The sequence below is a fragment of the Drosophila pseudoobscura genome, chromosome X (genome assembly GCF_009870125.1).
Source record: "Drosophila pseudoobscura strain MV-25-SWS-2005 chromosome X, UCI_Dpse_MV25, whole genome shotgun sequence".
Classification (NCBI taxonomy): domain Eukaryota; kingdom Metazoa; phylum Arthropoda; class Insecta; order Diptera; family Drosophilidae; genus Drosophila; species Drosophila pseudoobscura.
This window is the reverse complement of record NC_046683.1, coordinates 30524012-30548212: the sequence shown is the minus strand read 5'-3', so window position 1 is coordinate 30548212 and position 24201 is coordinate 30524012. Positions and strand designations below refer to the sequence as shown.

General features: G+C 52.6%; 1 protein-coding gene across 1 annotated transcript; it reads left to right on the top strand.

Moving 5' to 3' along the window:
• The first annotated feature begins 283 nt into the window (after positions 1-283).
• Positions 284-1940, top strand: LOC117184878 (uncharacterized). Its single transcript, XM_033383972.1, has 2 exons — positions 284-1632; positions 1703-1940. The coding sequence occupies exons 1-2, from the start codon at positions 562-564 to the stop codon at positions 1730-1732; spliced, it is 1101 nt and encodes a 366-aa protein (XP_033239863.1). The 5' UTR covers positions 284-561; the 3' UTR covers positions 1733-1940.
• Positions 1941-24201: the final 22261 nt, after the last annotated feature.

The window sequence follows — 24201 nt, the reverse complement described above, 5'->3', positions numbered from 1 at the left end:
AGCCCGGCCGGCGACCGTTGCCAATGCCGTTGACAACGCTGGTGCCGGCTGGTGCCGATGCTGATGCCGTTTTATTCTATAAATTCCATACATAGATACATAACCTATTTACTAGAACTAATAACTCTTACCTCAGTATGTCCTCCTGCTGCGACCACGACAGTGAGAAAGTGTAGCAAGGTAATAATTAGTGAGGCATTCAACTAGTATTTAAAATAGCATACAGCGCGCATTGGTATTTACCGCACCATCGATACACTCGGCGGGAAATACCAATAGTGAGATATCGGATAAGAAACATCGATAAGAGAGTAAGTTCACTTTGTAAATGGCGATTGTGAGAGACGGACGCGCAGCTATTAAAAAATAGTTATATCAAATCGCCGGGCTTGTGTTTTTATACCTAGACAGTTCACTCACGCACCAATATTGGTCACTACAATTCCCGGGTTAGACGGCCTACAATTTCAGAAGTGGGATACGATCAATCGCCGCCAGTGAAAAATAGCGAAAATTTTTTCTTTTCTCGTCCGTCGAAGACGCCATCGCTGAAAAAAAAACATGTCGGACTTGGTCGGCACGGAGGAGTTCTCGGCCGCCCAGCTGGAGTCCCTCAATCTACCAAAAGGTGGAAGCAAAGCTGCCATGGCAGCGAGACTTAACGAAATACCAGTAGAGCTGCGGGGACAGGGACCACCGGCAGCCGAAACATGCGAGAACGAGAGGGAAGATGAGGCAGCCGCAGATCAAGACTCGACGAAGAGCGAACGCAAAGAGAAGAACGAAAAAGCACCGCAAGCGCCTGGGCACAACAACAACCACTGCGAATATCGAGCAGAGGTTGAAATGTTAAAATTGCAAATCGAGCTGCTGAAGCTGCAGAGCGAGAGGGAGAAGGAAGGGAGAGGAGAGAACACAACACCAGCCGCCAACAATGACGCTGGCGTCATGTTGCTAAATGCCGCCAAAGACATGTTGCCAACATATCATGGCAACATTTCTGGAAACAACGATGACGTCACAACTTGGATCGCGCAGTTTAAGGCCGTCGCAAAAGTGAACAAACTGAAGGATGAGAAGCTACTAATGCTGCTAATGTCGAAGCTTAAGGACAAAGCATTGGTGTGGCTGCATTCGAGTCCGGAGCACATGTCGCTGCCAATCGATCAGTTGTTGAACGTCATGGAAGACACTTTCCATCCCAAGGAAAGCAAACTGTTGCTCCGTCGCAAGTTCGAGTCCCGTTCATGGGCACGTGGCGAGGAGTTCTCGATGTACTTCAACGCCAAAGTGTCGCTGGCATCCCGCATAGTCATTGACGACGAGGAGTTTATTGACGGAGTCATCGAAGGTATCCCAGATGTAGGCCTGCGTAGGCAAGCCCACATGCAGTGCTTTGGCGCTCCATATCAACTACTCAAGGCGTTCGAGAAGATCATGCTGCCAAAGAAGTACGGTTCAACTGAAGGGGCAAACACTGGAGCCTCGCCAACACCCATTCGCTGCTACAACTGCAACTCTTTGGGCCACGTGGCAGGGGAGTGCCGCAAGCCCAAGCGCGAAAGAGGAGCGTGCTACGGATGCGGCAGCATGAGTCACCAGGTGTCACACTGTGACGAAAAGAAGTACAAGGTACATAACGATTATATATACAAATTTAATATATACATTAGCAATTACAATAACAAATGCTTGTCCTTAGATTGCCTCATCGACTCAGGGAGCCCAATAAGTTTTATGAAGTTATCGTGTCTAGAGCACCAGTCGGAAAATAACCTAAATAAAGTGGAAGAGCGCTCACGATTAAGTTCGAACAAAATCAAAGAAGATGATTTAAGTTTATATAAGTTTAACAAAGACAAGAAAAACAGAGAAATTGAATTTATTTTGAATAAAAATGCGGATTACGCTTATGTTGGACTAAACAATAGCAAACTTAACATCTTGGGTAAAATACCCAGTTTTGTAATTATTAACAAAAATCGAATCAACTTTGAATTACTAGTAGTGGCAGACGAGTCGATGGGCTATGAGGCTGTGTTAGGTAGGGATTTTATGAATTTATGCAAATTTAAAATTGTAAGTGACATTTGCAAGGAGAAGGAGAGTGAGACAAAAAATGAGTGTTTAGAAAAAAATGAGTGTTTAGGAGAAAATGAGTGTTTAGAAAAAAATGAGTGTTTAGGAGAAAATGAGTGTTTAGGAGAAAATGAGTGTTTAGAAAAAAATGAGTGGAAAATAGAGAATGAGCGTTTAGGAGAATATGAGTGTGAAGTAAAAGATGAGGGTGATAAAGAGAATAAGCATGAAGTAGAAAGTGAAGGCAAGGTAGAAAATGAGTGTTCTGCAATGGTTGAGTGTCTGGAAGACAGCGATACCTGCGAGAGCGTAAAAACCAATTTCAACGAACTACCAAGCCAGTATCCAGACAAAGAAAACGACTGGGAGTTGAAAGTAGGGACAGATTGTAGCCAAGAACCCGAAGGATGACTTAAATACATGTTTAGGACAGCGTATATAAACGCAGAAAGACCAAACTTACCACAAACCAAGTGGGAAATGAAGTTGAATTTCGAACACGAAAAACCGTTTCATTGCCCACCTAGAAGACTGTCGTATAGCGAAAAAGCCCAAGTACAGAAAATGATAGACGATTACACAGAAAAAGGTTACATCAGAACCAGTGAGTCAGAATACGTTTCGCCTATAGTACTGGTAAAAAAGAATTCGGGAGAGTTGAGATTGTGCGTCGATTATCGCACACTTAATAAAGGAATGATAAAGGATAATTACCCAACACCTCTTATAGACGACCTACTAGATAAACTGTCAGGGAAAAGACTTTTCACCAAGTTAGACCTGAAGAATGGATACTTCCACGTATTTATGCAGTTAAATACACATCGTTCACGACCTCCATGGGACAATACGAATGGTTGAGGATGCCGTTCGGGTTACGAAATGCATCGGCGGTGTTTCAAAGATTCACAAACAAGCAGCAGATTCAAAGCGAAGGGGGCCACACGTGTACGTAGACAATGATCTAGTTATGGTGAGAAATTTCGACACTCATATAGGGGTGTCTAAAAAGCTTATCCCGAAGTTCAAAGGACCTTATAAGATATCAAAGGTGTTAAAAAATGATAGGTATTTGCTAGAAGATGTAGAGGGATTTCAACAATCAAGGATCCCGTATAAAGGGGTTTAGGCGGTGGCAAATATGAAGCCGTGGATTGAAAATGGTAATAATGCAAATGTCACAGGGAATCAAAATGAAGAAAATGATTGTAACACGTAAACTTAGAATGTTAAGAGTAAACCACACCCAACTGTAATAAATCAACATATCTAGAAACTAACTTAAATTTAAGGAGTTCAGGAGCACTCCAGTCAGGATGGCCGAATTGTAGCAAGGTAATAATTAGTGAGGCATTCAACTAGTATTTAAAATAGCATACAGCGCGCATTGGTATTTACCGCACCATCGATACACTCGGCGGGAAATACCAATAGTGAGATATCGGATAAGAAACATCGATAAGAGAGTAAGTTCACTTTGTAAATGGCGATTGTGAGAGACAGACGCGCAGCTAATAAAAAAGAGTTATATCAAATCGCCGGGCTTGTGTTTTTATACCTAGACAGTTCACTCACGCACCGATATTGGTCACTACAATTCCCGGGTTAGACGGCCTACAAAAGGAAGCTTAAATTATGGCGGAACCTCATGGTCGCCGAAAATGTGCCCGTTCATTCGTGGCTTGAGTTTCATTCGAGTTATCGATATACATAAATACTATATTAATACTAGCCACCTATCACGGTCAAACTATCGTACGACGACATCCCCGACCCCGTGAAGAACCGGTTCACTCAAATCCTAAACCTCAAGTTTGGAGACGGGACTCATCATAATCCGAGATAGGCCGCCGTCTGTGCGTTCACGCGCACACTAGCGCGTCTGATGACTCCATCGGCTCCTTTGTAGACAGCCTCCACGATGCCCTTGCGCCACTCTCTTCTGGGCAAGGCTGGATCGTAGATGAAGACCATGTCACCCTTGCGAATCGGCTCCGTCCTCTGGAACCAAAACTCACCAGTACGTGATCCCTCGGCGTTATCTTCTTCAAAGTGTAGCGCCGAACCTTCTTCACGCACTGCACCATTCGTTCCCAGACTCCTCTTTCAGATGGATTCACTGGGCAGTTGAAAACACACTCGATGCCTCGGCCAGATAGCTCACTCTGAATCCTTTCTGACTCGAACACGTCGCCAAATCGTCTGTCTTCCCTGTCAAGTTCCTATTAAGTTCTCCTATTAAGTTTTTGCCGTTGTCACTGCGAAGTCTATGTACTGCGCCTCGACGGAAGACGAAGTTCCGTACCGCAATTATACAGGAATCAGTTGACAGGTCATAGCCAACTCCAGATGTATCGCCCTGGTCGTCAGACACGTGAAAAGGGCGACCCAGCGCTTCTCCGTGTGCCGCGATACTTTCACCAATAGTGGTCCAAAGTAATCCAGTCCGGTATTCTTAAATGGCCAGCCATTGGTCTCCAGGCGATCCTTCGGCAGGAGTCCCATTATTGGCGGTTCCAGTCCCATTATGCAACTTGCACACGTTGCATGCTGAGATCGTCTTCCGTAGTATGCGTCTCAGCTTCGTAATCCAGAACCTTGTTCGGATCTCCGCAATCGTAGTAGCCACGTTTTGATGCTTCATCTTGGCGTGGAAATGATGCACAATCATCTCCGTAAGACTGTACTTGTGTGACAGGATTATTGGCCTCATCGCACTGTATGGCATACACAATGCGGCATCCACTCTGCCGTATGCTCGCAGAACTGCATGGCCATCTATGTATGGCGCCAGTCCTCGAATGTCGCTTTCACTGGCGATCGTCTTGCCATCTTCTGTCGACCGCATCTCGTTCGGAAACGCCTCACGTTGTGCCTGTCTGACCAACAGGTTCTCCGCGGCCTCACACTCTGCTGCAGTGAGGCCGTAGTTCTCAAGCTCGCTTCTTTGTCCACGGCATCAGCGCGTGAACCGTAGAACCCACGCTGTAGTCCTGAGTAACCGACTGTAGCTTAAGAAACTCTGGAAGGAAATAAAAACGTCGTTCGCTGCCACCAACGAAAACTCACTTGGCATCTCCTCTTCGTCGTTATCATACGGAACTCGTTCAAATCAGGCTGCAGGCTGCGGCCAGCTGACTGCCGGCTGCCTCAAAAATGCTGGTCCGCCTAGCCAACGTGACTTCTGACTGAGCTCCACGTGGCATTGCGAACGTGTCGCATCATCCGCCGCATTGTCGGCTGTTGGTACCCATCTCCATTGGGCCACCTTCGTCGACTCCAAGATTTCTGCCACCCGATTGCCGACGAACTTCTTATATAGTCGGTGGGTGCTGCCGATCCATCTTAGCACCGTCTTGGAGTCAGTCCATAAAACGATATCACTGATGGCCACACTGTGTTCCCTCTTGACAGTGTCCATCAGCCTGGTTCCTAGAACTGCTGCCTGCAGCTCCAACCGTGGGGTAGACATTGTTCTCATCGGCGCGCACTTCTTTTTGGCACATACGAAGCTCACCAGCACGTCGTCATCCTCATAGGTGACCCTCCAGTAGGCCACTGCCGCGAATGCAGACTGACTTGCATCCACGAAGACGTGCATTTCTATAGCCTTTACGAGTCCACGCCCGAAGTAATGGCGAGGACATCGGAACTGTCCCACGGCGTCCATTTCATTGCGCCAATTCACAAAGGCCTTGTATGGAAGTGGTTCATCCTTCCATAGTAGTCCTGTCTGGTAACGTTGGCCCAATCTCACCGTAGTATCTTCGAGTATCTTCTGCGCCCGCTCGTCGTCGCTGCCTGCAACTGGTGGCGCGGGCTTCACAGGAATTCCAGATCGAACGTGGACATGACCAAGCTAAAATACTGCCTCTTGGTAGGGACTCGATCGCTGTTCAATACGCTGCTTGGAACTCGATGATACTTCACAGTGAACCTGAAATCGTCCGTTACTGCCTGCCAACACATTCCGATTATCTTCTGTTCAGCCTCATTCCATCCGACGCTCACGCTTCGTCCTGGTGGGCCCAATGACGTCTCCACAATTGGTGAGCTGGATGAAAACTGGCACAGCTCAAATCCAGCGTTCGCATGTATCTCCTTCACTTGGGTAGATACGCTGATGGCTTTGCTCTCGGTAGCAAAGCTGTCCACATAGTCATCCACATAATGAAAGTCGTTGATGGCCTTGACTGCTCTTGGATCCGAATGTCGAAACTGTTCAGCATTCACAGTCTTCACATAATGCGCAGCGCTTGGCGAGCAGACTGCTCCAAAGGTCATTACGATCATCTCGTTGATGTCAGGATCTCTTCTGTCATCGCCATCTCTCCCCAGAAACCGTTGGGAACATCTGAATTCGGGTTGGATCAGGACCTGATGGAACATATCCTTGATGTCGCCACAGACTCCAACAGCACCTTCTCTAAAAGGAAAGAACACAGCTGGCAAGGGTTTATAATGTTGAGCCCCTTTGGCCAGCGCCGAATTTAGCGATTTTCCTCCAACTCTGGCTGCAGCGTCAAAAACCAGCCGAACCTTACCCGGCTTGTTCGGGTTTTTGACTCCAAAGTGTGGCAAGTACCATAGCCTGTCGCTTTCCACTGGAACCTCGTTAGGCTCCAGACATCGAGCGTATCCTTTAGACACGTAATCCTTGATGATCCTGGTATATTCCTGCGCGAACGACCCGTTGCGCTTCATCTTCTTCTCGACGTTGACCAACCGCTTGTACGCCATATCATAGCTCCGTGGCAGCACAATGTGGTTATCCTTCCATAGTAGTCCTGTCTGGTAACGTTGGCCCAATCTCACCGTAGTATCTTCGAGTATCTTCTGTGCCCGCTCGTCGTCGCTGCCTGCAACTGGTGGCGCGGGCTTCACGCCGAAGTTCTCGACATCGAAATAGTCTTCCACCATCCTCTGAATAGTGTCCTCCAGTGACACAGCTAGGAGGCAAGACCGTGGTGAAGGCATGTTTGATTTCCCACTTACCGGCCCAAAGACAACCCAGCCCAGGTCGGTTGCAGCCGCATACGCTCCCTGTCTGGCAAACCGTCTCGATCTAAGTGGAAATCCTAGATGTCCGTGATCCAGTCCAATGAGTATCTTCGGCACTGCGTTGCTGTAGGGCCTCATTGGTAGGCTGGCATCCTTATCCACACCTTGAACATCTCGTTGGCGTAGAGTCTGCATAGGCAGGCTCCGGTTCGAAACGGAATACACGTTTCGCAACGCATGGCGAATTGGCTTGCCTGCTCCACTGATTTGCAGTCTTACCAAGCTGGTAAGCTCCCTGGAGGATCTACCTCCAAGACACTGAATATTCAGATGTCGACGCTCACCTTGCACGCCCAGATCCTTTCTGAGGGAATCGTCGATCATCGTAACAGATGATCCTTCATCCAAAAGTGCTTATGTATCCACCCGTCGGTTTTCTCCGTACAGCGTTACTGGCAGTATACGAAATAGTATGCGGCCTCTTTCTGCGTCGACACAATTTAATATCCTCTGTGCGGGTGCATCCGCCTGCGGAGCCTCTCTGTCCAGGCTACCTCCAGAAACTGCTGTCTGCTGGTTTCGCTGGCTGCAGCCTTTCTCACCGCTTCGTTGCGGCGACATTCTGTGTTCGTTGTCCACATCATGTAGCAGACGGTGATGCCTCTTCCGGCATCCATTTACTTGACACTCTCCATGCGAATTGCAGGATCTAGTCATGTGACCACTTCGTAGGTATGAAAAGCATAGACGATGCCTCCGCATATACCTCAACCCCTCTGGTGTCGAAGCTCCGTTGAAGTCTCCGCAGCCTTTAACTGCACGTTGCCCTCCACAGATTGGACAACCTCTGAGACGGCTGTCTTATCGCTCGCCTCGGTCTTGGTCGATGCTTGCATGTAGCAATCGACGCCTTGGTTCTTTTCCTTGGATGTCCACAATAGTACACCACGTTAGCGTACTCTGTCAACCACGTACTAAAATGCATAATAGTTGGGAAAGGTATAATCGTCGCAGCATGCCTTGCCCACTCCACTCGTTTGCTTGTAAGGATTTTGTCCACAAGTTCTTCCAGAAGGGTTGGGTTCCCCAAATTCTGATCTGCCCTCGCTGACTGCAAGAAGGCAGTGAGATTACTCACACGGGCTGCGAAGGGAATAATCTTCGCCAGGTTGTGCTCCGAAATATTGGGCACCTCTCGTATTCCACTCAGCTGGCTGCGTATAAGCTGCTCCAGTCGGTAGGATCCAGATATTGCGCTGTGCTGGTTGCACAAAATGGCGTAAAATAGCTGCTACTCGCGAGCAGTGGTGGTCCGCTATAAGATGGCGGCTGCGAGCATGCTGTACTGCTCACTCCCACCCCGTTAGGTGGCACACCGCTACTTACAGACAATAACGGTCCACTCCAAAATGGCGTCAGCTGTGGGCTCTGGGCTCTAGCCCTTTCCAGCTCCTTCTCTAACGCTGCAATTCTCTTCAAGAGATCCGGCATTATCGGTGACTCGTTCTGATCACGTGCGGAGCCTCCAACTGTGGTCCCAATACTTCTAGGTTGGGAAGCTTCCAAGTTGGTCGTAGTGGTCTGGCTAGGAATCAGCGGCGCCGACGTAACTACTACTTTCGCTTTTGGCGGCCTGTTTCCTGCACTACTACTACTTCCAGGTTGCGAAGACGCGCTCGTTGTGGGGGTGGCTTGCCCCTCCATTATTCGGTTACTTCCTTTGCGGGAATGTTGCATTCATCTATTTCCCAGAAGCTCCAGCTAATCGACGCTGCCTGCGTCTGCTTTGGGTCGCTGCCTGCGGCCCAGTCCAAATATACACGATGTCTGCGTTCCTCTGGGCGCTGCCTGCAGCCCAGTCCAAATATACACGCTGTCTGCGTTCCTCTGGGCGCTGCCAGCAGCCCAGTCCAAATATACACGCTGTCTGCTTTCCTGGCAATTCTCTAACTGGAGGTGGCTGACTGCCTTTACTCCAGCGCAAATTGCCCTTTCAGTTCCTCGCCTAGGACTGCGAATAAAAGATCATGTCGATGGTCCCGCGGAGTTGCCTTTAACAGCACCTTCTGACTCCGCTCTAGCTCTAGCAGTTTTTTGTCGCAAGTAAAGCCCGGCCGGCGGCCGTTGCCAATGGCGTTGCCAACGTTGGTGCCGGCTGGGGCCGATGCTGATTCAGACGCTGGTGTTGATCATTAACATGCTTCAGATTCTGATGCTGTTTTATTCTATAAATTCCATACATAGATACATAACCTATTTACTAGAGCCAAAAGTTCTTACCGCAGTATGTCCTCCTGCTGCGACCACGACAGTGGAAAAGGAAGCTTAAATTATGGCGGCACCTCATGGTCGCCAAAAATGTGCCCGTTCAATCTTGGCTTGAATTCGACTAGTTATCGATATACATAAATACTATATTAATATTAGCCGCCTATCGCGGTCATATTATCGTCGGACGACAATGTGTTTTTGGGGTCAGCCTAGTTTGGTCAATTTTCAGGGGTGTCCATATCAGTACCTTGTACCTATTGGTAAAGAGTTCTACCTCTTCCGCCCCCTCACGTATCTCTCTGAGTGTACGTTCCATTAGGGAGCTGAGGGTTGATGGACATACACCTGTAATAAGTATGCTTATCTGAATAAACTGTTATTATTGGGGCCTTTCTTTCATATCTCCTGATGAGGTCGTCGACCACCAGATTCCACAGGAGGGGCGATATGACTCCACCCTGAGGTGTACCGCTGTGAGCGCCTTTTACCATGGAAGCGGTGGCCCACTACGCCCGCTTCTAGTCGCTTCTAGGCGACTAGCTACTAACGAGTGTAGTGCCGTCTCCACCGATTTTCCTATGGTGTAGGCATGTTGGTTTATTGACATCAGTCCCCCTACCTCATTCCCGATGTGTAAATCCAGCTTTTTGAGTGTTTTTAGTAGAAAGGAGGTACGGCTTTTCGGTCTGTAACGCTTGGGACTCACATGGCTGCACTTTCTTGCCTTTGGGAGGAAGCCAACTCTAGAGGTTCTCCATTGGATTGGGATATAGCCCGTTCTTATACATGCTGAGTATATTGCGGAAAACCATAGGGAATTAGCGTTTTTGATCCCCTGCATCATGGCTGGGAATATCCCGTCCAGTCCTGGTGCTTTTATGTCCGCAAAGGAGTCTATAGCACAGTGGATCCTCTTAAAAGTTAACAAATCTGTTGTGGGGTGTTGTTCCTCGGTTGCTAGATCCAGATACTTTTTGGTATCAGCGACCTCAGTGCATCCATGGAAATGCGCTTCCATTAGTGATGTTCGGACTTCTTCACTGCCCTCTGTCCACTGTCTGAGATCTAGCTTTAATCGACTCTGTATGGTGGGCTGCTTTGAAAGCAGCTTCCGGAGCCTTGCGGTTTCAAGTACTTTCTCGACGTTGGAGCAGAAGGGCCTCCACGAGTGTTGCGGTCCTGTCATGTGCCGTGTAGCAGCAATTTGCCAGAAGACGCTTTTCCTCATTCTTCAGCATCACTACCCTCATTTCATCAGTGCTGTAATAAGATATAAGATGTTGAGTAAAATAGGTTGTAATTTGAGGACTTTAGTTCGGCACGAACTAAAGCTACGTCTGGGGGCCCGTGCTCCATGACAATGAGAAGCTCCGCCTACGATATTTATACCCGATACTCAAAATGACTATAGGGCTGTATTAGGTTAGGTTAGGTTAACCCGGACGGCCCTCAGCGGGGCCGCGCATAGGCCAATATGGCCCTTAGTTATCCGGATGGGGGGGTGTATGAACCGTCGCGGGAGTGTTAATGTGGTTTTAAAAAGTCCCCGAGAATCGAGGTGTTTTTAGCATAGGCCAGCAGTTCCTGAGGCGTCCTTTTGGAGGCATCTTCCAGTGATGCCAACACTGGGGCGCCCAGGTATCTCCTCCTTGCCCTTGAGAGAGCCGGACAGTTGCAGATGAGATGTTCCAGGGTTTCGATAGCCCCAGGTTCCTCACATTTCCTGCAACTGTCTCTGTTGGTGATGCCTAGCTTTGCTGCATGTGCAGCAGCCAGACAGTGACCTGTTAGTATTCCCACCATCAGTCTGCAGTCCTTTCGTGGTAGGTGCAGTAGGTAGTGGCTAAGTTTCTCGTTGCGCTCCTTGCACATTATCTTCGAGCTTCTGCAGGTGGTGGTACTCCTCCACCTGCTATCAGTCTGTGCTCTAGCCTGCTTCTCTAGATCGCCTTGCAGCGTTCTGAGGGAGACAGGCACGTTCTCGGTTCTCCTATTCTCCAGCCCGACGCCTTCCTTAGCTAGTACGTCCGCCGCTTCGTTTCCTTCGATGCCCTGGTGGCTGGGAACCCAATAGATCCGCACTGTCTTTGTCGTGCTTAGGATGTCTAATGCCTCCCTGCTCGCCAAGACACTTCTGGAACTGACCACGGACGACTGCATGGATCTTATCGCCGCTTGGCTGTCGACGAATAGGTTGACCGCATCGTGTGTTCGTTCTGTGCGGAGAGCGACCTCCGCTGCTTTCCCGATGGCAAAAACTTCTGCCTGGAATATGCTGCATGGGTCGGGTAGCTTATACGACAGCCTTATCACGGGGTCTGTGCAGTATAGGCCCGCTCCTACTCCTCCGTCCATCTTGGAGCCGTCTGTGTATATATTGAGGTGCTCAGTTTGGTCCCTTCCAATCTTCCAGTCTTCAGGTCCCAGAGATGTGGTTGTTTTGACGTCAAGGCAAGTTTGGGGGGTCATGTAGTCAGTTGATCTGGTCATTTCCCTGCCGATTGAACTATGCCCGTATCCTTGTGGCGATAGATTTCCTGATGCTATGAGGCGTTGTGCTGCCTTTCCCGCAATCAGGCGAGCTTGAATGTCCAGGGGGTCGATTCCGAGTATGGTTTCGAGTGCTTTTGTTGGGGTTGACCTCAGCGCCCCTGTAATACAGAGCAGAGCCTGTCGCTGAGTCTTCTCCATAAGCTTATGGTATGTCTTCTTTTCAGTAGCCTGCCACCACACTAAGGCTCCATACAGCAGAGTTGGTCGCACCACCGAGATGTAGATCCAGTGCATTAGAGCAGGTGACAGGCCCCATGTGCTGCTGAGCATCTTCTTGGATGCATAAAGCGCAATGGTAGCCTTCTTCACCCTTTCCACTACATTGGGCCTCCATGCCAGCTTGCTGTCCAGTACTGTGCCTAGGTATTTCACCTGTGATTTTGGGGTCAGCCTAGTTTGGTCAATTTTCGGGGGGGTCCATATCGGTACCTTGTACCTCTTGGTAAAGAGGATGAGGTCCGTCTTGTCCGCGTTGATACTGAGTCCTACCTCTTCCGCCCACTCACGTATCTCCCTGAGTGTACGTTCCATTAAGGAGCTGAGGGTCGATGGACATACACCCGTAATAAGTATGCTTATGTCGTCTGCATAAGCCGTTATCTTTGGGGCCTTCCTTTCAAATCTCTTGATGAGGTCGTCGACCACCAGATTCCACAGTAGTGGCGACAGGACTCCACCCTGAGGTGTGCCTCTGTGTGCCCCCTTTACCATGGAAGCAGTGCCCCACTCCGATTGCACCCGTCTGCAACTTAGGAGGTTTTTGATCCAGACGTTGATTGCAGGGTGTATGTTATTCGCTTCTAGGCGACTTGTTATTGCGGTTGTGGCCACGTTGTTGAATGCTCCTGAGATGTCCACAAATGCTCCCAAAGCATACTTTTTGTTGTGAAGGGCGCTCTCGATGGTGGCTACTAGCGAGTGTAGTGCCGTCTCCACTGATTTCCCTTTAGTGTAGGCGTGTTGGTTTGTTGACATCAGTCCCTCTACCTCATTCCTGATGTGCAAATCCAACAGCTTTTCTAGTGTTTTTAGTATAAAGGAGGTAAGGCTTATCGGTCTGTAGTCCTTGGGACTCACGTGGCTGCACTTTCCTGCCTTAGGGAGGAAGACAACTCTCGAGGTTCTCCATTGGATGGGGATATAGCCCGTACTTAGGCATGCTGAGTATATTGCAAGGAGCCATGGGGTGATAACCTCTTTGGTCAACTGCATCATGGCTGGGAATATCCCGTCCAGTCCTGGTGCTTTTATGCCCGCGAAGGAGTCTATGGCCCAGTGTATTCTCTTAGTGGTTAACAGACCTATTGTAGGGTGTTGTTCCTCGGTTGCTAGGTCCTGATGCTCCTTGGCGTCAGTGACCTCGGTGCATCCAGGGAAGTGGGCCTCCATTAGTGCTGTTAGGGCCTCTTTGCTGCCCTCTGTCCACTGTCCGTTGTCTAGTTTTAGTTGGCTCTGTACTGTGGGCTGCTTTGAAAGCAGCTTCCGAAGCCTGGCGGTTTCGGGCACTTTCTCGATGTTGGAGCAGAAGTTTCTCCACGAGTTCCTTTGTGCCTTACGTATTTCCTTCTTGTAGCTCCTAAGTAGGATTTTATATTCCTCATTGACAATCTCCTCGTTCGCTTGTTTGGCGATCTTGAAGAATTCCTTGAGGTTGTTCCTTTGGAGAGAGAGATCTCGGTTCCACCAGAGTGGCTTGGACCTCCTCTTCGTTCTCGAGGGTTTGCACGATGCATGGTAGGCGTTCAGTAGCTCGTTGGATAGGGTCCTTAGGGACTTCTCTATATCCTCCGCGGATTTCACTGAGCCCGGATTCGCGAGCTTCGAAGTAACTGTCTTTTTAAACTTTGCCCAGTTTGTGTTCCGGGGGTTTCTATAGACTGTTGTCTTCGAAAGGTGTTTGAATTCGCACTTGAACTGAATGTACTTATGGTCTGAGAAGGATGGTCTATCGAGGACCCTCCAGCTAGATACCGTAGTACTGTTTCCCATTGCAAGTGTTAGGTCTAGCACGTTAGATGAGGTCGGACCTACGAAGGTGTGCTCCTCCCCAACGTTTGCTATATATAGATTAGTTGCTAGTGGGCTGTATTAGATTTGTGGTACAAATGGATGTGTGTGTACCTCGGCCTGAGAACTTCCTTACAGATGGCGCCCGACCAGGGACACTCGAGGGGAGAGTCGGTGAGCATAGGGGAGAAGTGAAAAGCAGTGAAAAGTGAAAAGGGAACTAAGCAGCAGCAGAAAAACTTCAAATCAGGGATTAGCAGCCCAGAATCAGAGCCCCGGCGATGCGGCATCCGCAAAGCTGGGTTCCATCCCCTACACCCTCGCCCTGGGGACCCGGCGACGCAGATGTGAGTCGTGGATCATGCGGCATCTGCTAAGCTGGGCTCCCCTCTCCCCTCTCTTCAAATCAGTGATTAGCAGCCCCAAAATCAGAGTCCCGGCGAATAGCCAGCACCAATCTTTGATCCCTCGACTTGTGTACAGCTGAGGCTGGTTTACCTAATACCCCCCCAAGCAACAGCCGCCGGCACGTGTCCCAGACGCGCCGGCGAAAGCCACGCGGAAAACCACGCAGCCAGCCACCTACGCAGTAGAAAGAGACAGGGAGAGACGCCGAAGACACCGCGTGCCGGGAGAAGTGCAGGAAAGCAGCGGGACAGTGACAGAGAAGCCAAGCAGCGGAGCAGCGGTAGAACAACGGAGCAGCGGGGGACAGAGGGCGAAGGCAGAGGAACAGCTAGATGGCAGAGGAGCCCTCGGTCACAAAGGAATGGCCACGGCCAATATAAGGCGGCGCAGGAACACGAGTCAGGGAGTCACGACCGAGCAGTGAAGGAGTTACCACCGGACAGTCAGACAATTAATACCGAGCAGTCAGAGAGAGTTATTACCGAGCTTCCACAGGGAACCGTTCCCTTTACCGTGCCACGTATCCTTGACAGGATTATCCAACCCAGTGCCGTGTATCCTAGTACAGGATCATCAATCGAGTACCGTACCGCGTGTCCTTCGAACAGGACCCCCCACCTCAGCGCCGTGTATCCTAGTATAGGATCACCGATCCAGTACCTTGCCATGTATCCTTCGACAGGACCCCCCACCCAGTGCTGTGTATCCTAGTACAGGAGCCCTGACCCAGTACCGTGCTGATAACGACTCACACCGGTGCCCCGATTAGTGGAACAGGATCAGGATGAACATCCGCTGGATAGCGTCCCGCAGGAAGGACGAGCTGCAGAGCCTGGCTAAGGAGTTTGGACTAGGAGAAACCGGGACGGTGGAGGATCTACGGAGCCGGATCACCGCATTCATCGCACGCCCTGGGCACCCCGAAGACGTGCAGGCAAGGCTGGATGAATTGGCTACGCACTTTGGGAACATACCGAGCCCCAGGGACCACCGGAGCCCAGCCACGTCACCTGGGCCAGGGAGCCGGGCGAAGATGGAAGACAGCAAGGAGGGACCAAAACTACGATTGATTATACCCGAGCTGCCCAGCACGAGCCAAGGATCCACCCACGGATACCGCGAGACAGCAACCGAGACACCGGCCGCCCAGGACGAGCAACCACAGCGAGCTGCCCAAGGACCACTCCAAGGCACCATACTCATACTCATTACTGGCGGACAAAATCCGGAAATGGGGATTTACTTTCGACGGCCATGCGGACCCACTAGCGTTCATCGAAAGGCTCGAGGAGCGAGTGGAATCATACGGCGGGAGCCCAGAGCAGTTGCCGCGAGCCATCTGCGGTCTCCTTACAGGTAAGGCCGAAGGATGGTTCCGAACTTTTCAGATGCAGGGACAGACTTTCGGAAAGAATTCCTAGAATTCTTCCTGCCCCCCAGATACTTCCAGTGGCTGGAAGACACCATACGAAGTCGGGAACAGAAGCCCAAGGAATCCTTCCGGGATTACCTTATCGAGTTGCGTCTGATGATGCAGCGAGCCCAGTATACTCGGGAATAGGAACTCGAGCGGATCTACGAAAATCTCCGTCCGGAGTATCAAATGTACACGCGCAGACAAGATTTCCGATCACTCACAGAATTGACCCAGCTCGTCTCGGCCTACGAAACCGCGCGGGACCGAGACGCACTCCGTAGCATCGGGACCACGCAGAACCATCGAGCCGCCTATATCGGCAATGGAACCAACCCACAACGAGGCAACACACACGAGACACCCGGGAAAACCGAGATCACCAACCGAGGAATCGGCCAGGAGCAAGAGCAGGCGATCGATGTACAACGAGCCTGCCGGAACTGCGGGGAAAACGGCCATTTCAGTGGTGCGTGCACAAACCGACAGGAGCTGTTCTGTTGGGAATGTGGCCACCGAGGGGTCCGGACCATCAACTGCTGCCGGAAACCCGCGTCGGGAAACGGGTCGGGTCTCCGCCCAACTGGGACATGGACGGAGGCGCGCACCCAGGAACAGGAGAAACCCACCCATTAAGCATGACCGGAGGAAGAATCGCTGCCCTGGTGGACATCAATGGGAGAGCATTTGCGGCCACCCTCGACACTGGAGCCACACGATCCTTCATCAGTGAGCGGCTGGCGAAGGAGATAGGGACGACCGAGAATAGGCGAGAGGTGAGGACCAGGATCCACCTGGTAGATGGAACCAGGAAGGAGATCAACCAAGCGATAGCAGTCACCGTGCGCCTGGATCAACAAGAAACACATGTGTCTCTTTTTATACTCCCCACGGTATTAGACGACTTCATCTTGGGACTCGACTTCCTCTGTGGCATCCGCGCAAGAATCCACTGTGGACGGGCAGCAGCTGGAGTTGCAGCAGAAACCCGCCAGGACGATACCATCATGCACCGCCCAGCCACGCCCACGGGTCGTCACGTTTGCGGACTCCACTGCCATCCGAGACCAGCCCCAGACCAACACCCCACAGCCAACCACGAACCATCCAACCGCCGCGACAACAAAGCCCTACCAGACAAGATCAAGCAACAACCCCAGGACTACGCCACCATAACAGGACACGAAGAAAGCTACCAGCCGTAGCTGGAACGACGGAACGGAACGAACTGCGACACCGATGGAACCAACCATGGCCAGTTCCCCAGCACGAACCCCGACACCAACAGGACAACGCAACAAAACGAAGACTTTGGCAGAGACAGCTACGGCTCCACTGGATCAATCCAGGGCCAGCTCGTCGAACCAGGAGTCACCAACAGGACACAGCAGGAAACAAAGGACTTTGGCAGAGACAGCTACGGCTCCACTGAATCAATCCAGGGCCAGCTCGTCGAACCAGGAGTCACCAACAGGACACAGCAGGAACCAAAGGACTTTGGCAGAGACAGCTCCGGCTCCACTGGATCAATCCAGGGCCAGCTCGTCGAACCAGGAGTCACCAACAGGACACAGCAGGAAACAAAGGACTTGGGCAGAGACAGCTACGGCTCCACTGGATCAATCCAGGGCCAGCTCGTCGAACCAGGAGTCACCAACAGGACACAGCAGGAAGCAAGGGACTTGGGCAGAGACAGCTCCGGCTCCACTGGATCAATCCAGGGCCAGCTCGTCGAACCAGGAGTCACCAACAGGACACAGCAGGAAACAAAGAACTTGGGCAGAGACAGCTACGGCTCCACTGGATCAATCCAGGGCCAGCTCGTCGAACCAGGAGTCACCAACAGGACACAGCAGGAAGCAAGGGACTTGGGCAGAGACAGCTCCGGCTCCACTGGATCAATCCCGGGCCAGCTCGTCGAACCAGGAGTCACCAACAGGACACAGCAGGAAGCAAGGGACTTTGGCAGAGACAGCTACGGCTCCACTGGATCAATCCAAGGCCAGCTAATCGAACCGGGAGTCAGCAACAGGACCCAGAAATCACCAGGATACTCCAGCAAAGATAGCTGCGGCCCCGCGGGATCAATCCAGGGCCAGCTCATCGAAACGGAAGTCACCACGTAGTCCCCCAACAGACATCACGCAAGCCACGAACCCCGATACCACAGGACGAGATCACAGAAACCCCGACGACGGACTATCAACTGGAGCCATTAGCCGACGCCGAGATAGCTCGGAAACGCAACCCGTTTCGCCCAGCCGACTCGGATGACTACGAGAACGCGATCTTGGCCGCCATAACTGTCCTGGAACTGGAGGACCTATCGCCGTGGCAGCAAGACCCAGACCCCGAACCACCGCCCACGCCGTGGGCAGGCAAGTTTCTGGAAGAAGAATTGGCGAAATTCGACGGACTAACTGGAGTCTCCCCCATCGCCGAACACACGATCACAATGCGAGACAACAGGCCCGTGAAGCAGCGCTACTTCCCGAAGAACCCGGCCATGCAGAAGATCATCAACGCACAGGTGGACGAGCTGCTCCGGGACGAAAGGATCGAACCATCCAGAAGTCCCCACAGTGCCCCAATCGTTTTGGTAGAAAAGAAGGCCGGAGAAATGCGAATGTGCGTGGATTATCGCCAGCCAAATGCCCGCTCGGTGCCTGACGCGTATCCGCTGCCGTGGATTAATCACATTATCGAGAGGCTACGTCACGCTCGCTACATCTCCACACTGGACCTCAAAACGGATACTGGCAGATCCCGGTGGCCAAGAGCAGCAGAGAGGCAACAGCATTTACCGTCCCCGGCAGAGGACTCTTCCAGTGGAAGGTCATGCCTTTCGGCCTGCACTCAGCCCCAGCGACGTTCCAGCGAGCCTTGGACAGCGTCATCGGACCCACCATGGAGCCGTACGCGTTCGCGTATCTCGACGACATCATCGTCATCGGAGCCACACTAGAAGAACACATCGACCACCTTCGCGAGGTCTTCAGGAGGCTGCGAGAGGCGAACCTCCGACTAAACCGAAACAAGTTTAGTTTCTTCAGGAAGAGTTTAGTCTACCTCGGCCATGTCATCAGCGAACAAGGCATCCACACGGACCCAGACAAGGTCAGCGCAGTCCAGAAACTAGCACCGCCCACCACACTGAAAGAACTGCGACGCTGCATCGGAATGGCATCCTGGTCCCGACGTTTCGTCCACAACTTCGCCACGGTGGTCCAGCCCATGACCAACCTGCTCAAAAAGGATCAAAAGTGGGAGTGGACAGACGAACAACATCAGGCATTCGAGACTCTCAAGGAAAGACTCACGCAAGCACCAGTCCTGGCATGCCCCGACTTCGCCGAGCGATTCGTATTGCAAACGGACGCCAGTTCGTATGGCCTCGGAGCAGTGTTGACACAACAGATCGACGGAGCAGAAAGAGTCATCGCCTACGCAAGCCGTCGACTATTCAAGGCAGAGGAAAACTACTCGGCCACCGAGAAAGAGTGCCTTGCCATAGTCTGGGCAATCAGGAAGCTCGGATGCTTCCTGGAAGGATACCACATCGATGTAACCACGGATCACCTCGCCTTGAAGTGGTTGAACTCTATCGATAATCCAACAGGACGCATCGCCCGCTGGGCCTTGGAGCTCCAGCAATATCGGATTGACATCCACTACCGTCGAAGAAGCCAGAACGTTGTAGCTGACGCCCTCTCTCGACAGCCAGTAAAAACCCTGCAGCGAGTGGACGAGGACCGGGACCCCTGCCCCTGCCCCTGGCTGCAGAAACTCCGCAAGCGGATCCAGGAACAGCCGGAAGGACGTCCGGAGTTCATCATCGAGAGCGACCAAATATACAAACGAGCCAGCAGCAGAACCAGCGAAGAAGATCCTATCAAATGGAAATTATGTGTCCACAGGGACCACCGCCGACGCGTGCTAGAAGAGTGCCACGACCATCCGACAGCAGGACACCTCGGGATCAGGAAGACAGCGACACCAATAGCCCAGAGGTACTACTGGCCCGGACTGCACCGAGATATCGCCCGATATATCCGGCAGTGCGCCAAGTGCCAGCAGTACAAGGTACGCCAAACCAAACCAGGAGGAAAGATGCACACCCGCCAAGCCCAAGAACCATTAGACATCGTCTGCGCCGACTTCATCGGACCATTGCCCCGATCCAAACACGGCAATACTATGTTGCTGGTGTTCTTCGACGCCTTCAGCAAGTGGGTGGAGTTGGTCCCACTACGCAAGGCCACCACCGCACTACTGGAGACCGCTTTCCGGGAACGGATCCTGAGCCGCTTCGGAACCCCCCCTTTCCAAAAGTTCTGCAAACTCGCAGGCATGGAATTGGAGTATACGGCGCCCTATACCCCACAACAAAACCCCACGGAACAAGCCAACAGGACGATCAAAACCATGATCGCCCAGTACATCGATGGAGACCAGCGGACTTGGGACGAGCTGCTGCCCGAACTCAGCCTAGCCATCAACAGCAACACATCGGACACCACAGGCTTCAGCGCAGCATTCATCGTACTCGGCCGGGAACCTCGGTTGCCTGGAGCCTTGTACGAAGAGGCGACCCCAGGACTAGGCGAAGTGACAGAGACCCCAACCAACAAGGCCAAGCGACTCAAGGAAATCTTCGCCATCGTACAAGAAAATACCCAGTAGGCATCACAGACGCAGAGCAGGAACTACAATCTACGTCGACGCGAAGGAGACCCACGATCGGGACGCTCGTAATGCTACGCCAACATCACCTGTCCAAAACGGCGGACAACTTCGCTGCCAAACTGGCTCCCAAATATGAGGGGCCTTACAAAGTAGTACAATTTATTTCCCCCACCATAGCACGACTCCAGAAGCATCCGGGAAGACAACGACGAACGGCCGGACTAGCCGACCTCAAGGCCTACCACGACAACGAGCACTCCCCCACCAGCGAAGACGAAGAAGACGACGAAGACACGATGAGGACGACCCCAGCACCAGGAAAACCGCGAGTTCATGAGGGCCACTTATGGTAGTGCGCTGCCGTAATGTCCTCGCCCCACAAGGGGCAACCGCGTACACACGCAGTAAGATAGCTTAACTCCCCTTAAGGGATTAGAGTAAGAAATAGCCAGAAACTAGAAAACGCAGCGATCAGGGAAACCCAGGGCCCAGGGCGCACCAGTGGCACAGGTCAGGTTCTAACCAAACAAGGTTTCTTCCCCCCACCAGATCCGACATGGACAACCCAAGGACGAGCGACGCACAGCCTCTAGATGCAGAGGATGGCACGGAGGGGCATCCTAGGGGTGCGTCGCCGCCCAGCCCAAGGCAACCACGGTCCACGACCAACCAAATACAAACGAGACACCACTCCCCGACCCCGCAAGCAGAACCGGGCAACACCACGCAGTATGGCCCAGCAACTGGAGCGATACCGTGACCACCCAGGCCGCCTAGGCCATCCCGACGTCGGGCCCGCCCCGAAGGCCCACCGTCGCCCCGCCGTGCGACAACCATGACCTGGGCATGGCTCAACGACATAGTCAATCCGAGCACGTCGCGAGACAACCCGTCTGGGATCATCACAGTGGAGGCGATGCGATCATCAGACTCAGACGAGGAGGTCCGAGCAGGCCGGGCCCAGCAGGAGCACCCCAGACGCCCAGCCGCCGCAAGCATCCAGGCCAAGGAGCAGGCACCGCCGTCACCCCACGCGCGACTCGAAGACGCGTCGAGCCAGGACACGTCGACCTGCAGAACAGCTCCCCAGTCGCGCACAAACTGCGGCTGCGGTCCCCACCACCACCGCCCTATTACCTGTACCGCATGGGAAACCCGCAGATCCCACGGCCGAACCACGACAGCAGCTCCAACGAGGGGTTCACCAGCCCGACGATGGAGGCCGACAAGCACTGGAAGCCGACCCACCTGACAATCACCGATGAAGAGGTCTTGAATGACCAACGTTTCGGAAAAGCGGGTGGCCGCCCATGGGTCAAGCACTCCGTCCTGGACCTAAACCGCCAACTGGATGCCGAGCGGGCCACGACGGGCTCATACTCGGACGTGAGCGAGGACGAAGATGGGCCGGTCGATTGCCAGAAGAGCGCTCCAGCCAACATCGCGGTTGACGTGGCACCCTGGACCAGCTGGAAGGACGCCGACAAGACCCTGCAGCTGCTGCTCGCCCATCCACGACCCATCACCCCACCCAGGCCCGAGAGGGAGATCATGCCTGCGTCGGACAACGACACAGCAAGCAGCGACGAGGTACAGCTCCTAGGAGAGGACGACACCACTCCGCTACGGATCCGCGACAGCAGTCTGGACGAAGCCTTGCCCCGACGGCTCCGGAACATCGCCCTACCGGGCGAGGACGCGTAACCGGCAATGAGCTGCCCCAGCTACTCCAGGAACTCGGCCTGGAGGACGAACCCGTGTCCCCGATACCCTGGGATGACGGGGACGAGGAGATAGTCCGCATTCTGAGAGGGCAGGAGAATCCAAACGGCCCGATCCCGGACACCAGCTGGGACGACGGTTGGCACGCCCAACTGCAGGAGTGGGACGCGCAGGAGGAGGCGGCAGCCCCGGAAAGAAAGAAGAATCGCGATTGGCAGCCGCTGGACTACGCACCAATGGAGTGGCTATCGCCAGCTCCCACCGACCCAACGCCCCGAACCCGGACTCGACGGGCCGCGCGGCCCGAGAGGCCGAACCAGAAAACCCGAGTCGCCCAAAGAAGGACAGCGACCTGTCATTGGGTTTGGAAGAGGCAGAGGCGGGCGTACTGCTCACAGCGTTCGAGGAGATGCCCGAGCTGAACGGGTTGCAGGAGGAACAGGCATGGCCAATCGCCCCAGTCGCCTGGCGGGTAAGCACACCTGACCGCCGCATCCCGCAAAGCCTGCTGCAAGGCGCCAGCGCTCAGGCAAACGTGGCGCGGCACGGGCGCAGCCGGGTCCGCAGCCTTGAATACCACGACGGCCAACGCTTCCGCGTATCCATCAGCGGAAATTTGGTGCGCATTTCACCGCGCCCCACCCCGAAGTAGGAAGGGAGTGTGCAGGCACAAGCCTCCACAAAACCTGACTACAACACCATCCCCTGAAGGGACAGCCCCGGGGGGCTTATTATCTCATTTTATTACTACTACTATTACTATTATAACAAAGACAACAATGAATCCTTAGTTTCCCCAATTAAAATAAGAAATAGGCTAAGAAAACCCCTAAAATAGTGAGGCCTTTTACTTATTAGCAGCGAAGAGACAACACGAAAGAGAGACGCCTACTACGGCCACGCAGCAAAGAGAGTCGACATGGAAGAGAAGAAAACGAAGAGAGTCGCCGATCGCTCTTACGCCCACGCAGCCAAAGCAAGAGAGAGAACGGCCAAACGCAAAGGAACAGCATGCAAAAGAGCGAAGCGGCAGAGAAGCCGCCGATCGCCCACGCAGCGGAGGGAGAGAGCCGACGGCGAACCATGAAAAACACCCCCGAGCCGAGGCCGAGAGCCGAAAGCTGCGCAGCCACGAAGCGGCAGAGAAGCTGCAAAAAGAAAAGCAGAGGTCTGGCACGGTCCAGCGCGGGCCACGCTCGGGAGTGATCTCCAAGTGCTGAGCCAGAACGGTTGGGAAAAATAAACAGTGCCCCGACCCCGCGAGAAGTGAAAAAAAGAGACAAAAAGATATAAGTCGTGACCACCGTGACGAGGACCGGCCGCCGGACCCAAGGAAGGGACAGCAAGGGTGAGCCACCTCACGTATGTGAGTTCTGGGGGGGATAGATCGGTGCAGTAGGCAGGGTGTACGCACAGAACCAGAAGTTTCCCAAAATGTTTGTAAATTTTTGTCGTTTATTCCCCCACAATAAAGACACCCACCTCAACCCACCGGTTTCAGAACTTTCGCCCGTAGGAGTCCCTCAGCCCCTCCCCCTCTCTTCCCTATTCCCTGGGGGCCCGGCGAAGTGGATGTGAGTCGTGGATCATGCGGCATCCACCAAGCTGGGCTCCCTTCTCCCCTACCCTTCCGACCCCTGACCCAAACCCCCTCCTCCCGCCACGCATGACCCCCAACGCAAGTCTCTGCAGCTCCCCAAGCACGGGTTCACCCACGCCTCGATCCACCAATGTAAAAGATCGTTGTGTTTCGTGGTATACATATATATGTCCCTGTTTATTTGGTTCGGGGGTCGCGCGGTAGATCGGCCGTTTGAATCGGGGGTGGAAACGTAACTAACCCTAAGTCTTATGCTCTAAACTTGGTGCTGCGGTGAGTCTTGGATCGAAAAATCTCCCGAGCACCCCGCCGAGCGCGCGAGGGCGAGTATGGTTCTTTAATTTTTTGAGTATGGTCATTTTTTTTTTTTGGTTACTTCTGAGCCCTGCTATTCCTATGTAACTTTTATTAGCTCTGCGTTACAGTCCTGCCTCGATAGCCGTGAGCGTAAAAGTTCCCA

What these genes read in the sequence shown, in the direction of transcription:
- LOC117184878 (XM_033383972.1), top strand. Translation starts at nt 562, where the DNA reads ATGTCGGACTTGGTCGGCACGGAGGAGTTCTCGGCCGCCCAGCTGGAG. An exon ending in GTGACGAAAAGAAGTACAAG is followed by an intron (nt 1,633 to 1,702) that starts GTACATAACGAT and finishes GCTTGTCCTTAG; the next exon opens with ATTGCCTCATCGACTCAGGG.